The sequence below is a fragment of the Schistocerca nitens genome, chromosome 3 (assembly GCF_023898315.1).
Source record: "Schistocerca nitens isolate TAMUIC-IGC-003100 chromosome 3, iqSchNite1.1, whole genome shotgun sequence".
Taxonomy (NCBI): domain Eukaryota; kingdom Metazoa; phylum Arthropoda; class Insecta; order Orthoptera; family Acrididae; genus Schistocerca; species Schistocerca nitens.
In genome coordinates, this window is record NC_064616.1 from 35,200,954 (window position 1) to 35,214,570 (window position 13,617).

The following is a 13,617-nucleotide window of genomic DNA, read 5'->3' on the forward strand; positions in this document are numbered from 1 at the left end:
GAACTGGTATCCTCCGTGTGGGCTCTGCCTTGTCGGACACCTCTATCCAGGAAAACGGTGTGCAACACGGATGCGTCCTGAGTGTCGTCCTCCTTGCTATCGCCATTAACACTAACAAGTCCTGTCCCCCACCGGGCATCTCCGGCTCCCTTTTTGTTGACGATCTTGCCATCTATTGCAGTTCTCCACGGACCTGCCTCACTGACCGGCGTCTTCAGCGATGTCTTGATCGTCTTTACTCGTGGAGCATCAACAATGGCTTTCGCTTTTCCACTGACAAAACCGTTTGTATGAATTTCTGGCGAGGCAAGTGGTTTCTCCCACCATCTTTACATCTTGGGCCTGTTGCCCTTCCGTTCGTTGAAACTACGACATTCCTGGGGCTCATGCTCGATAGGAAACTCTCTCGGTCCTTCCATGTATGTTACCTGGCAGCCCACTGTACGCAGTTCCTCAATGTCCTACGTGTCCTCAACGGTACCTCCTGGGGTGCCGATCGAACCACCCTCCTCCGTTTGTACCGGTCCCTTGTCCGTTCGAAACTCGGCTATGGGTGCTTTGTTTATGCGTCTGCACGTCCATCCCTCTTAAGCCGTCTCAACACTATCCACCGTCGGTCTATCGCTTTCAAATTCACGACCTTCGCATGGAACTTCGCGATAGTACCTTTGTACTATACACTGATGGCTCTCGGACTGACTGTGGGGTCGGGTGTGCCTTCGTCATTGGCACCCGTGTCTTTCGATATCGGCTTCCAGCACACTCCTCAGTATTTACAGCCGAGCTCTTCGCCTTGTATCAGGCCACGGAGTACATCCGGCGACATAGCCTTTTCAATTGTGTCCTCTGCTCAGACTCACTCAGTGCCCTTCAAAGTCTACGAGGTGCGACAATAAAGTAATGAGACTGATGTGGAAAAAAAGTTGCTTACCGTTTAAGTCAAGTTTAGTGTTTCTTCCATGCTACGACGCGTCGTCGCTGTTATCCGTGCCGAAGTTGGACATACTGGCTATTAGGTAGGTGGTCATAACAGATCCCTGTATATGATAGCATGCTATTGATACAGACACATGAGTCAACGGACGAAGGAACTGAAGGTGTTTCATAGCTCTGCTGTAAATTTATGCCATCGATGTACGTCTGTTTAAAACTATCCTCCTTGAGAACGGAATAGGGAACAAAACGCCAATTTCAGAAGATATTTCCAGATGTCAGTCTTCGTTTCAGGATCAACGTGGCCAGTTAACAACTAATCGATTGTTTCATCCGCTTATTGTATTTATGGAAGATCAAGCTATTTATATGTAGTGTTTATCATCTGTATCATAGATAAGCTGTTGATTTCGCAACCACTCAACGCGCTACGCATTTCAGTCCGTACGACTCGTCAAGTCATAACAATACGGCAGCTGATTGTAGGAAGAAAAACTATTCGCTCCCTGATAATACAGAGCCCCCCCCCCCCCCCCCCCAAATATCTGCGCTACAAGCCTTCTTCATCCGAGCAGGTATGAGCTATACATATCAAATAGATGAGTAAGTGTGCGGAAGTTAATGCTTATTTCTCACCATCAGTACTGTTTCTGATGTTTCAGCACCCAGCAAAGCCACTGGTTCCTGCAAATCGCTTTCAGCAGCAGAGCGCTTGATACGTTTTTTCACTGAGGTCTTTTCCAGTGTCTCCGTTTTGCCCTGAAATTGAACAAGTACATTAATTAAAATATATTATCCAAAGAATGATTTTAGAAACATATGACTATCGAGGTGAGGTTTTTCATACCTTTAGCATTACAATATTTTCAAGTGGACTGATAATTGTTGGCTCTGGTTCGACGGCTTTCTTTCCTGCCTTGCCACCAGTCTTTCTCTTCTTTCCCTAAAAGAAAACAACTACACGATTAAAATTGGTCTTTCAAAATGTGGTATTAGATACTTTTGTTTTTGGGCCAGCAATACAAAATATGTCCTTTAATGACGTGATTATTTGTGAATAATAGCCAGCTACACTGCTATGTAAATTGTTTATATTTTATCTCATTCACAATTAGCCCATTTCGGCGAACTTCCATCGTCAGGTGATCTGTAATTACATTGATAAGCGATGGTCTTAATATAATGGTTTTGTAACTATGATCTAAAAATTTATAATATATCATTAAGTGTTTTACCTTATACGTAACATTGTTGCTGTCATATTCTGTCTGTTTTGGAATTATTACTTTCTCCCAGGTATACAGTGGAGATGTATACCGGATGTTACTTGTTTTCCATATATGCTACTCTTCTGACAGCTTGGAGGACAGTGGGTTAGCAATGTTACATATTTACATAGTTACCATTATAAATAAGTGGTGTGTGAAATTCAGTTGTTTATTATTATTTTTTCATATATGTTTGTTTCTAATTATGTTTTGGCCTAAAGTTAGTTTCAGTTTTGACATCTTTATTTTACGTTGTTAATTTTTCGTAATAGTTCTTGCTGTCTATGATTTATGTTGGTATTCTGTCTCTGTTTTATACCACTGATGTTATCGCTGTTACTATGGATATGTGTTGTTTAGAATCACTAATATTATTTTACCCGTTTTCCCGATTTATAATGTGAATAAAGGTTTCTATATACTTTTGGTGCTTTAGGTCGGTTTGTTCGTTCAGTAAATTTGTTGGGTTGCAATACGCTTGTGAATATATCTTTATTTCCCTTTTGCGTAATATGGAGGATTTCTAGTGCTTGGTTTATGGGTATTACATAGTGTTTCTCTGCTTTTAAATGCTGAAAAAATGTGGATGTGTTGTTTTCACTTTCTCTGGTGTGCTCTTTATATCTGATTTTGAAGTTTCTACCAGTTTGCCCTATGTAGAATTTGTGACATGTGTTGCATGAGATTTTGTAAATGCCGGGATTGTTGTGTGTGGGAATTTTCGAGCTGCCTTTGTGAATTTTGTGTTTGAGGCTGTATGTGTTTTGAAATGCAAATGCGATGTCGGTTTTGTTGAATAATTTGTTGATTTTGTTCGAGATGTTTCGTTGTGTGTATGTTTAGTGTTATTTCTTTATGTGAATTGTGCCTTTCAGGTTGTGTTCCATTGTGGTATTAGAGACATTTGACTCGGGAATGCGCGTTTCAATACCTTCTTCCTGGAGCTTTTCCCAGGTGGCGTGGCAATTGTTTCTGGCGTGTCAACATCTTGCTCCACTGTCTCTGAGCCTTTTGACGGCACTTCAGACTGGAATGAAACAACAAAATTCGTTAAAGTAAGATGTTCATATATAGTGTTTATAAAGTGTAAATCCCGAGGGAGCGCACAAATTTGAATTAATTGTTGTGGAACGTCAGTAACTGTCACGTAGACATAAGTCTGCCCCCATTTTCCAGAAGAAAACCGCTACTACCCCGTGACTGAAGTAAGTCGCTCGGAGTAGGGCATTAGAACTAGCTGACTTACGATATGAGATTTTTCATACCTGTTTTGTTGAGGTCTGGCCAGGTGTAGTACTCTCTGTTTCAGGGTGCTCAGCAGCTTCCTCCGATATCTTAGAGCCTTCTGCTTGCCACCGACCCTGAAACAAAACGACAACATTGATTAAAATAACTCGTTAAAAGTAAAGTGTTTGCAGCATTTGAATTTGAAGGTCCCTCTGCGGGTCCGAGGGTTAGAATAGGCCCGAGGTATTCCTGCCTGTCGTAAGAGGCGACTAAAAGGAGTCTCAAACGTTTCGGTCTTTATGTGATGGTCCCCTGTAGAGGGGCTCTAGGCACTATGGGACCTAACATCGGAAGTCATCAGTCCCCTAGACTTAGAGCTACTTAAACCTAAGGACATCACACACATCCATGCCCGAGGCAGGATTCGAACCTGCGACCATAGCAGCCGCGTGGTTCCGGACTGAAGCGCCTAGAACCGCTCGGCTACCGGGGCCGGTCGTCCCCTGTAGAGTTTGACCTCTATTTTTCAAACGTTTCCAGAAGAGCGAGTCAATTGGGGAAGGACGCCATACATAGTGCATAGCGTCCATCATGCGCTGAGACCTCTCTCATCCTTCGTCGACGTGGATCCGCACTTCCGCTCATTCTCCAGCTGTTGGATGAGGTCAGCCTCCTGGATGCGTTTTCCTCCATCCTCTGTGCAGAATCGCTTTCTGCGCTGTCGACGATAACGGACTTCGTAGCTCGTTTGCGCCTGATATCCAGCACGGTAGCCAGTACGTTGTGGTAGGGCCACCATGTACCCTGTTGGTTGTAGCCCCCTGACCACACAGGGATCGCTCTGCTGATGCCTGCGCTGTTAACTCCCCATGTAGGCCAAAAAGTAGATGCCCGTCACCCTGGGGCATCGGGACTCCCGGCAATGGCCATCCAGCTAGGTAGCCTTTGCTGCTGCTGGGTGGCGCCCGTGGGGAGGACCCCTGGTCGGAGTGGGTGGCATCAGGGTAGATGACACGCCATGAAGTGTAGTACGTCATCTCTTGCTGGTGGTCAAACACCAGCAGTCTCTAAGCGGTCAAAGTCTAACTTCAATGCTAAGTACCTCGTATGTAGAAGAGTTGATGGGGAATCTTTCTTGTCAATGAAACCTCAATTTTTTGTGGAGTATTTAGAGGAGAAGTTGGGGAGGTGGAAGGCTTAGCCAAAATGCAGTCAGGGTCAGTCTTGATCAAAACAGCATCCTCTACCCGGTCACAGGCACTACTCACCTATGACAAGCTCGGGGATGTTTCTGTTTCCATCATGCCCCATAAAAGCTTAAATATGGTCCAGGTTATCATATTTCACAGGGACCTTCTTTTACAGTCTGACGAACTGCGCGCCAATTTAGAGCGGTGAGGTGTCCATTTCGTCTGGCGCGTCTACCGGGGTCCGAGGGATAATTAGGTTGCCACCGGTGCCTTCATCTTGGCCTTTGAGGGATATCCCTCCCCCGATGCTGTGCTTTAAGTGCTGGGAGTTCGGTCATATGTCTTCCCACTGTACTTCCAGCCTCACCTGTCGGGATTGTGGACGTCCTTCACTTCCCGATACTCCCTTTGCCCCGGCTCCCATCTGTGTCAGCTGCGGAGAGCACCATTCACTTTGCTCGCCAAACTGCAGGATTCTCCAGAAAGAAAGAAAGAAAAATAACAGAATACAAGACCCTGGACTGACTGGCCTAAACTGAGGCTAAGAGAATATATGAGAGGCTACATCCTGTGCATATGACGTCAACCTACGCCGCCACTATGACAACGGTTCTACCATCTTCCATTCTACCGTGTACAGTTGGCTCTCAGAGCCATAAGCCTCCACCTGCCCCCTTGATGGTGTGGGTCACTGCCCTCGCTGTTGCTTCTGCATAACCTACTTCAGGAGCAACACCCTCCCCCCCCCCCCCCCCAACCATCGGGGATGTCAGTCCCCACTTCTCAGCCAGAGAAGCGTAAGTCTTCTTCGGCTTCACTCGCCAGGAAGGGATCCTGTGGGTCATTCCCTTGCCAGGTTCCTATAAGTGGTCAAGCTGAAACCCGCCAGTGGCTGAAGCAACCACAGGTACTGGTTGTAGGACTTCAGTCCCTGAGACTGAATCAATAAATCCCTCCCTGCTGGACAAACGTAAGCAGCAGTGAGAGAAACCTAAAAAGACCCCCAAGAACTAAGGCACTTGGCTTGGCTTGGCTCTGAGCACTATGGGACTAAACATCTTAGGTCATCAGTCCCCTAGAACTTAGAACTGCTTAAACCTAACTAACCTAAGGACATCACACACATCCATGCCCGAGGCAGGATTCGAACCTGCGACCGTAGCAGTCCCGCGGTTCCGGACTGCAGCGCCTAGAACCGCACGGCCACCGCGGCCGGCAACTAAGGCACTGCAGTGGCTTCAGTGGGCCTTCAGACACAATGGATGTCGATCGCGCAGGTATTCATCTGGTGGTAGCAGGTGACCCTGAGGCGTAGACTGCCTCATTCAGTGTTTCATGCCTTCCCAGTCTCACGATCACGTAATCCTCCAGTGGAATTGCGGTGGTTTTTCCCCACCATGTGGCTAATCTACGGCAACTGTTAAGCATTACACCTGCTTTCTGCATTGACTTCAAGGAAACCTGGTTCCCGGCAATGCCGACCCCTGCCCTCTGCGGCTATAAGGGATATTACAGGAACCGTAGCGACTACAACAGTGTGGCAGGTGGAGTTTGCATCTATGTCCTAAACTCAGTATGTAGTGAACCTGTGCACCTTCAAATTCCTCTCGAAGCTGTGGCTGTCAGGATAAGGGTGACACAGGAAATAACTCTGTGCAATGTATATCTTCCTCCAAAGGGTGCAGTACCCCTGAACGTATTGACTACACTGATTGATCAACTCCCTAAATCTTTCCTACTTTTGGAAGATCTTAACGTACATCACCCCTTGTGGGGTGGCACCATGCTTACTGACCGAGGTAGGAAGGTCGAAAATTTACTGTCACTCCTCGACCTGTGCCTCTTAAATACAGGTGCACCCCCCCCCCCCCCAACCCCCCCACACACTTCAGTGTGGCACATATTCGGCCATTGATCTCTCGGCTTGCAGTCCTGGCCTTCTCCCATCTATCCAATGGAGAGCACATGTGGTAGTAACCACTTCCCCATTTTCCTGCCACACCCCCGGCGTCATGCCCATGGACGCCTACACAGATGGGCTTTAAACAAGGCAAGAATGGGGAGACTTCACCTCTGCTATCACCGCTGAATCTTCCCCACATGGGTGCCATCGATGTTGTCGTTGAGTAGGTCACTAGAACGATCGTTTCTGCAGCGGAAAACGCGATCCCTCATTCTTTAGGGTGCCCTCAGCGAAAGACAGTCCCTTGGTGGTCGCCGGAAGTCGCTGAGGCAAAGGCAACTAAAGAGCGTCGGCGAGCTCTACAGCGACATAAACGCCACCCTTCCGTAGAGCACCTAATAGCGTTTAAGTGGCTCCGTACCCGCGTTCGCCAGCTCATGAAACGACGGAAACAAACGTGTTGGGAGGGGTACATGTCGACCATTGGGTGCCATACGTCACCTTCCCAAATCTGGACGAAGATCAGACGTCTTTCTGGGTACCAGACCCCAACAGCTGTCCCTGGCATTAACATCAATGGCAATTGCCAAGCACTTTGCTGCATTGGAGAACTACCCCCCCCCCCCCCCCCCCCCGCGTCTTTCGCACCCTCAAATGGTGGATGGAATGGAAAGTCCTCTCGTTCACTACACGCTACAGTGAACCCTATAACGCCCCATTTACTGTGGGAGCTCCTCAGCGCCCTTGCACATTGCCCCGATGCAGCTTCTGGGCTGGATCGGATCGACAGTCAGATGATTAAACATCTCTTGGCTGGCTACAGATGACTTCTCCTCATCACCTTCAACCAGATCTGGTGCGATGGCGTCTTACCATCGCTATGGCGGGAGAGCATCATCATTCTGGTGCTCAAACCTGGTCAAAACCCGCTTCATATGGATAGCTATCGGCCCATCAGCCTCACCAACTTTATTTGTAAGCTACTGAAACGTATGGTGTGTTGGTGGTTGTGTTGGGTCCTAGAGTCACGTGGCCTACTGGTTCCATGTCAGAGCGGCTTCTGCCAGGGTCGCTCTACCACTGATAATCTTGTGTCCCTCGAGTCTGCCATCTGAACAGCTTTTCTCAGAAACCAACATCTGGTTGCTGTCTTTTTCTGACTTACGTAAAGCATATGACACAACCTAAGGACATCATACCCTTGCCACATTGGATGAGTGGGGTCTCTGGGGCCCACTCCCGATTTTTGTCCAAAACTTCCTGTCGCTCCGTACTTTCCAAGTCAGTGCCTCTTATAGTTCCCCCTGTATTCAGGAGAATGGCGTTCCGCAGGGCTCTGTATTGAGTGTCTCTCTATTTTTAGGGGCTATTAACGGTCTAGCAGCAGCTGTAGAGCCGTCAGTCTCACCCTCTCTGTATGCGGATGACTTCTGCATTTCGAATTGCTCCTCCAGTACTGGTGTTGCAGAGTGTCGCCTACAGGAAGCCATTCACAAGGCACAGTCATGGACTCTAGCCCACGGCTTCCAGTTTTCAGCCGCGAAGTCGTGTGTCATGCATTTCTGTCAGTGTCGCACCGTTCATCCAGAGCCAGAACTTTACCTTCATGACGATCCACTCACTGTAGTGGAGACATATCGACACTCAGGACTGGTTTTCGATGCCCAACTGACTTGGCTACCTCACCTTCGTCAGCTTAAGTGGAAGTGCTGGCAGCACCTCAATGACCTCCGCTGCCTGAGCAACACTAACTGGGTTGCAGATCGCTCTACACTGCTGCGGCTTACAGAGCGCTTGTTCAATCTCCCCTTGACTATGGGAGTCTGGTTTACGGTTCGGCGGCGCCCTCAGCGTTGCGTTTACTCGACCCAGTGCACCACTGTGACGTTCGCCTAGCAACGGAAGCTTTTAGAACGAGTCCTGTGATCAGTGTCCTGGTGGAGGTCGGAGTCCCTCCATTGAAGGTTAGGCATGCACAACTGCTCGCCAGTTACGTTGCACACGTCTTTAGTTCTCCTGCACATCCGAATTACCGTCTTATTTTCCCAACCACAGCAGTTCATCTCCAGCATCAGCAGCCCAGGTCAGGGCTTACAATTGCGGTTGATGTCGAGTCCATTCTATCTGAACTGGAGTCCTTCCCGTTACCACCTCTCCTCGAGGTCCATTCACGTACACCTCCATGGTGTACACCTAGGCCGCAAATTCTTCTGGACCTTTCGCATGGCCCTAAGGACTCTCTTAATCCTGCAGCTCTCCGTTTACACCGACGGCTCGATGGCTGATGGTCAGGTAAGCTTTGGGTATGTTCATGAAGGACATATTGAACAGCACTCCTTGCCAGATGGCTACAGTGTTTTCACTGCAGAGCTGACGGCCATATCTCGTGCTCTTGAGCACAGCCGCTCATGCTCAGGCGAGTCATTTCTCCTGTGTACTGACTCCTTGAGCAGCCTACAAGCTATCGACCAGTGCTACCCTCGCCATTCTTTGGTAGCGTCCATCCAGGAGTCCATCTATGCCCTGGAACGGTCCCATCATTCAGTGGTGTTTGTGTGAACCCAAGACACGTTGGAATTCCAGGCAATGAACTTGCCGACAGGCTGGCCAAGCAGGCTACGCGGAAACCGCTTCAGGAGATGGGCATCTCCGAAACTGACCTGCGTTCTGGGAGAAGGAATGGCATAACAGTACGCACAACAAACTGTGTGTCATTAAGGAGACTACGAATGTGTGGAAGTCTTCCATGCGGTCCTCTCGCAGGGAATCAGTTGTCGTCCGCCGGCTCCGCATTGGCCATACGTGGCTGATTCATGGTTACCCCCTCACATCTCGGCGTCGCTGTGGCTCACAAATGACGGTCGTCCACCTCTTGCTGACCTGCCCACTTTCATCCGCTCTGTGGCGGACTTTTAACTTTCTCAGCACCCTACCTTCAGTGTTGGGCGACGATGCCTCAACAGCAGCTTTAGTTTTACGTTTTATTCATGGGGGTGGGTTTTATTTTTGATCTAAGTTTTGGCGCATAGCCTTTGTCCCTCTGTGTCCTCCACCGTAGTGGGTGGAGGTTTTAATGTGTTTTAATGTGTTGCAGAGTGGCTGGCTTCTCCTTTTTATGCTCATGGTCAGCCAACCATGGTAATCTGCTCTCTTGTTTTGATCTCTTCTACATGTTTCTTGCATCTCTCCGCGGTTTTCCTGTACGATTTTGTCAATTTTAGTGTTTGTTGCCCTTCTGTCATTCTTGTGGTTTCTTCCTTTCTTTCAGCTATGTTTTGTGTGTCTCGATTATTTTACTCTCACCCTTGTGGAATTATTTTAATCGGAACGAGCGACCGATGACCTAGCAGTTTGGTCCCCCCCGCCTCCCCCCCGCAACTCTTATCAATTTGTACTAGTGGGAACCGGTCTTCTGCAAGAAGTAAATGCTAATGTGAATAGCAGAATAGATTTTTGTTACTTACAGTAAACACATCTACATAGCTACGATGTGGTGTAGGCGAGAAAAAAGGTATTCGACCGTTTTTTTCCAAATTTTATTCTACGTCTAAAAAAAAAAAAAAACCGGTGAGGTGCGGTAGAAGTCGTGCACTGAGGGTTCCATACAAACTCCATTATGTACACAGGTAGTTCATTTATAAGTTCTGATGAAAGAGTTTTCGAGTATCGAAATACGCGCCGTAAAAGGCTGTATCTTTTGACTGCGCTGACTTAGCTCAAGTTTCTTACACTGCTAAGGGACCTTAGTATTTGGCATAGATTTCAAGTCTACCTCCACCCGTTCCTGAGAAAAAGGGGCGTTAACAGACGGACAACAAGTTGATTCTATAAGGGTATCGTTTTTACCGACTGACGTACGGAACGGCACGTTTTATAGAGGTTTTTATGGAGAAATAATGAATGGGAAGAAGAGCCGAAAGTGCTCGTTGAACGAGAGAGGTAGCTGTCGACTTGGCGGCGAGCTTTGTCTGGAGGCGGACAATGGCATGTGAAGGGCATCCCACATCCGGCAGCCGGTTTCCTTCGACCGTGTGGCCTCCGGGACGTGGGCCACTGCTAACGGTGAGCCCGCTACACTCTGTGCCGTTCTCCACTTTAGCAGAGTTCACACACCTATTCCATTTTGATATTTTCTTATCGAGGTCTGTCCATTGGAGGGGGAGTGTTCGTTGCAATTGACAAAAATATTGTCTCTATTGAGGTCGAAATTGAGTGTGACAGTGAAGTCGTCTGGTCACGTATAACAGGTGTAGGTGAAACAGAGTTAATTGTCGGATGCTTTTACCGGCTACCCGATTCCGCTGTGGCAGTTCTAGAGTCATTCAAAGACAGTCTACAGTCAGTAGCGCGTAAATACCAGATCGTGCCATACTACTTGGAGGCGACTTTGACCTACCGAGTATAAACTGGGATGTCACAGTCGTGCGAAATACTTCTGAATACGTTTTGTTGTCTCGAGCAGCTAGCTCAGAAGCCTACACGCAATGGAAATATCTTAGAACTTGTAGGTACAAGTAGGCCGGACCTTACCGACAATCTCAGTTCAGAAACGGGTATTAGCCTTTCACGATGTCATTATAGCAACGATGGCTACGAAAGTTAATAAATCAGTCAAGAAGGCTAGGAGATAGTTTCTGCTAGAGAGAGAGCAGATAAGCAATTATTAACATCTTACTTAGTGAATTGCATCACTTAGTACCAGTAAGACTGATGTAGAGGAATTTTTGGAAAACTTTAAGCAGATTGTAAATCGAGGTCTGGAGAATTATGCGCCCAGTAAGTGGATAAAGGATGGAAAAGACCCACCGTGGTGTAATTACGAAATTCGAAAGATGGTGAGGAAGCAGAGACTATTGCACTTTCGGTTCAAAAGAGAATCCACAAATGACGACAGGCAAAGGTTAGTCGAAATTCGTGCGTGTGTGAAAAGATCTATGCCCGAAGCATACAACTACCACTGACATACCTTAGCAAAAGTTAACCCGAGAAAATTCTGCTCCTATCTAAAGTCGCTAAGCGGTTCTAAGGCTACCATTCAGTCCCATGTTGACCTGTCTGGTGTGGCAGTTGAAGATAGTAGCAAAATGTAAACCGAAGTGTTAAATTTCGTGTACAAGAAATCCTTTACGCAGGAGAATCGGACAAACACACCGTCTTTTGGCCATCGGACAGACTCCCATATGGACAACATAGTACTATGACCCCTGGCGTAGAGTAACAACTGAAAGATTTGAAAGCAAATAAGTCACCTGGAGATACTGACAGGTTTCAGATAGATTATATAATGGTAAGACAGAGATTCAGGAACCAGGTTTTAAATTGTAAGACTTTTCCAGGGGCAGATGTGGACTGTGACCACAATCTATTGGTTATGAACTGTAGATTAAAACTGAAGAAACTGCAAAAAGGTGGGAATTTGAGGAGATGGGACCTGGATAAACTGAAAGAACCAGACGTTGTAGAGAGCTTGAGGAAGAGCATTAGGGAACGTTTGACAAGAATGGGGGAAATAAATACAGTAGAAGAAGAATGGGTAGCTTTGCGAGACGAAATAGTGAAGGTACAGAGGATCAAGCAGGTAAAAAGACGAGGGATAATAGAAATCCTTGGGTAAGAGAGGAGATATTGAATTTAAGTGATGAACGGAGAAAATATAAAAATGCAGTAAATGAAGCAGACAAAAAGGAATACAAACGTCTCAAAAATGAGATCGATAGGAAGTGCAAAATGGCTAAGCAGGGGTGGCTAGAGGACAAATGTAAGGATGTAGAGGCTTATCTCACTAGGGGTAAGACAGATACTGCCTACAGGAAAATTAAAGAGACCTTTGGAGAAAAAAGAACCACTTGCATGAATATCAAGAGATCAGATGGAAACCCAGTTCTAAGCAAAGAAGGGAAAGCAGAAAGGTGGAAGGAGTATATAGAGAGTCTATACAGGGGCGATGTTCTTAAGGACAATATTATAGAAATGGAAGAGAATGTAGATGAAGATCAAATGGGAGATATGATACTGCGTGAAGAGACTGACAAAGCACTGAAAAACTAAGTCGAAACAAGGCCCCGGGAGTGGACAACATTCCATTAGAACTACTGACAGCCTTGGGAGAGCCAGTCCTGACAAAACTCTACCATCTGGTGAGAAAGATGTATGAGACAGGCGAAATACCATCAGACTTCAAGAAGAATATAATAATTCCAATCCCAAAGAAAGCAGGTGTTGACAGATGTGAAAATTATCGAACTATCAGTTTAATAAGCCACTGCTGCAAAATACTAACACGAATTCTTTACAGACGAATGGAAAACTGGTAGAAGCCGACCTCGGGGAAGATCAGTTTGGATTCCATAGAAATGTTGGAACACGTGAGGCAATACTGACATTACGACTTATCTTGGAAGAAAGATTAAGGAAAGGCAAACCTACGTTTCTAGCATTTGTAGACTTAGAGAAAGCTTTTGACAATGTTGACTGGAATACTCTCTTTCAAATTCTGAAGGTGGCAGGGGTAAAATACAGGGAGCGAAATGCTATTTACAATTTGTACAGAAAACAGATGGCAGTTACAAGAGTCGAGGGGCATGAAAGGGAAGCAGTGGTTGGGAATGGAGTGAGACAGGGCTGTAGCCTATCCCCGATGTTATTCAATCTGTATATTGAGCAAGCAATAAAGGAAACAAAAGAAAAATTCTGAGTAGGAATTAAAATCCATGGACAAGTAATCAAAACTTTGAGGTTCGCCGATGACATTGTAATTCTGTCAGAGACAGCAAAGGACCTGGAAGAGCAGCTGAACGGAATGGACATAGTCTTGAAAGGAGGATATAAGAATAACATCAACAAAAGCAAAACGAGGATAATGGAATGTAGTCGAATTAAGCCGGGTGATGCTGAGGGAATTGGATTAGGAAATGAGACACTTAAAGTAGTAAAGGAATTTTGCTATTTGGGGAGCAAAATAACTGATGATGGTCGAAGTAGAGAGGATATAAAATGTAGACTGGCAATGGCAAGGAAAGCGTTTCCGAAGAAGAGAAATTTGTTAACATCGAGTAAAGATTTAAGTGTCAGGAAGTCATTTCTGAAAGTATTTGTA

At 46.4% G+C, this 13,617-nt stretch overlaps 2 protein-coding genes across 2 annotated transcripts in view; one reads left to right on the forward strand and one right to left on the reverse strand.

Annotated features, from left to right (window-relative positions):
* The window catches only part of LOC126247980 (polyhomeotic-proximal chromatin protein), a 268,986-nt gene that overhangs the window by 62,243 nt on the left and 193,126 nt on the right, over window positions 1-13,617 (forward strand). The gene's annotated exons all lie outside the window — the stretch shown is intronic.
* The window catches only part of LOC126248357 (uncharacterized), a 30,838-nt gene that overhangs the window by 12,254 nt on the left and 4,967 nt on the right, over window positions 1-13,617 (reverse strand). The window contains exons 2-5 of the mRNA XM_049949274.1: window positions 3,448-3,562; window positions 3,133-3,228; window positions 1,781-1,876; window positions 1,570-1,692 (exon numbers count right to left, since the gene is read on the reverse strand). Of these exons, the coding sequence (XP_049805231.1) occupies window positions 1,570-1,692; window positions 1,781-1,876; window positions 3,133-3,228; window positions 3,448-3,562 (430 nt within the window). The remainder of the gene's footprint in view (window positions 1-1,569; window positions 1,693-1,780; window positions 1,877-3,132; window positions 3,229-3,447; window positions 3,563-13,617) is intronic.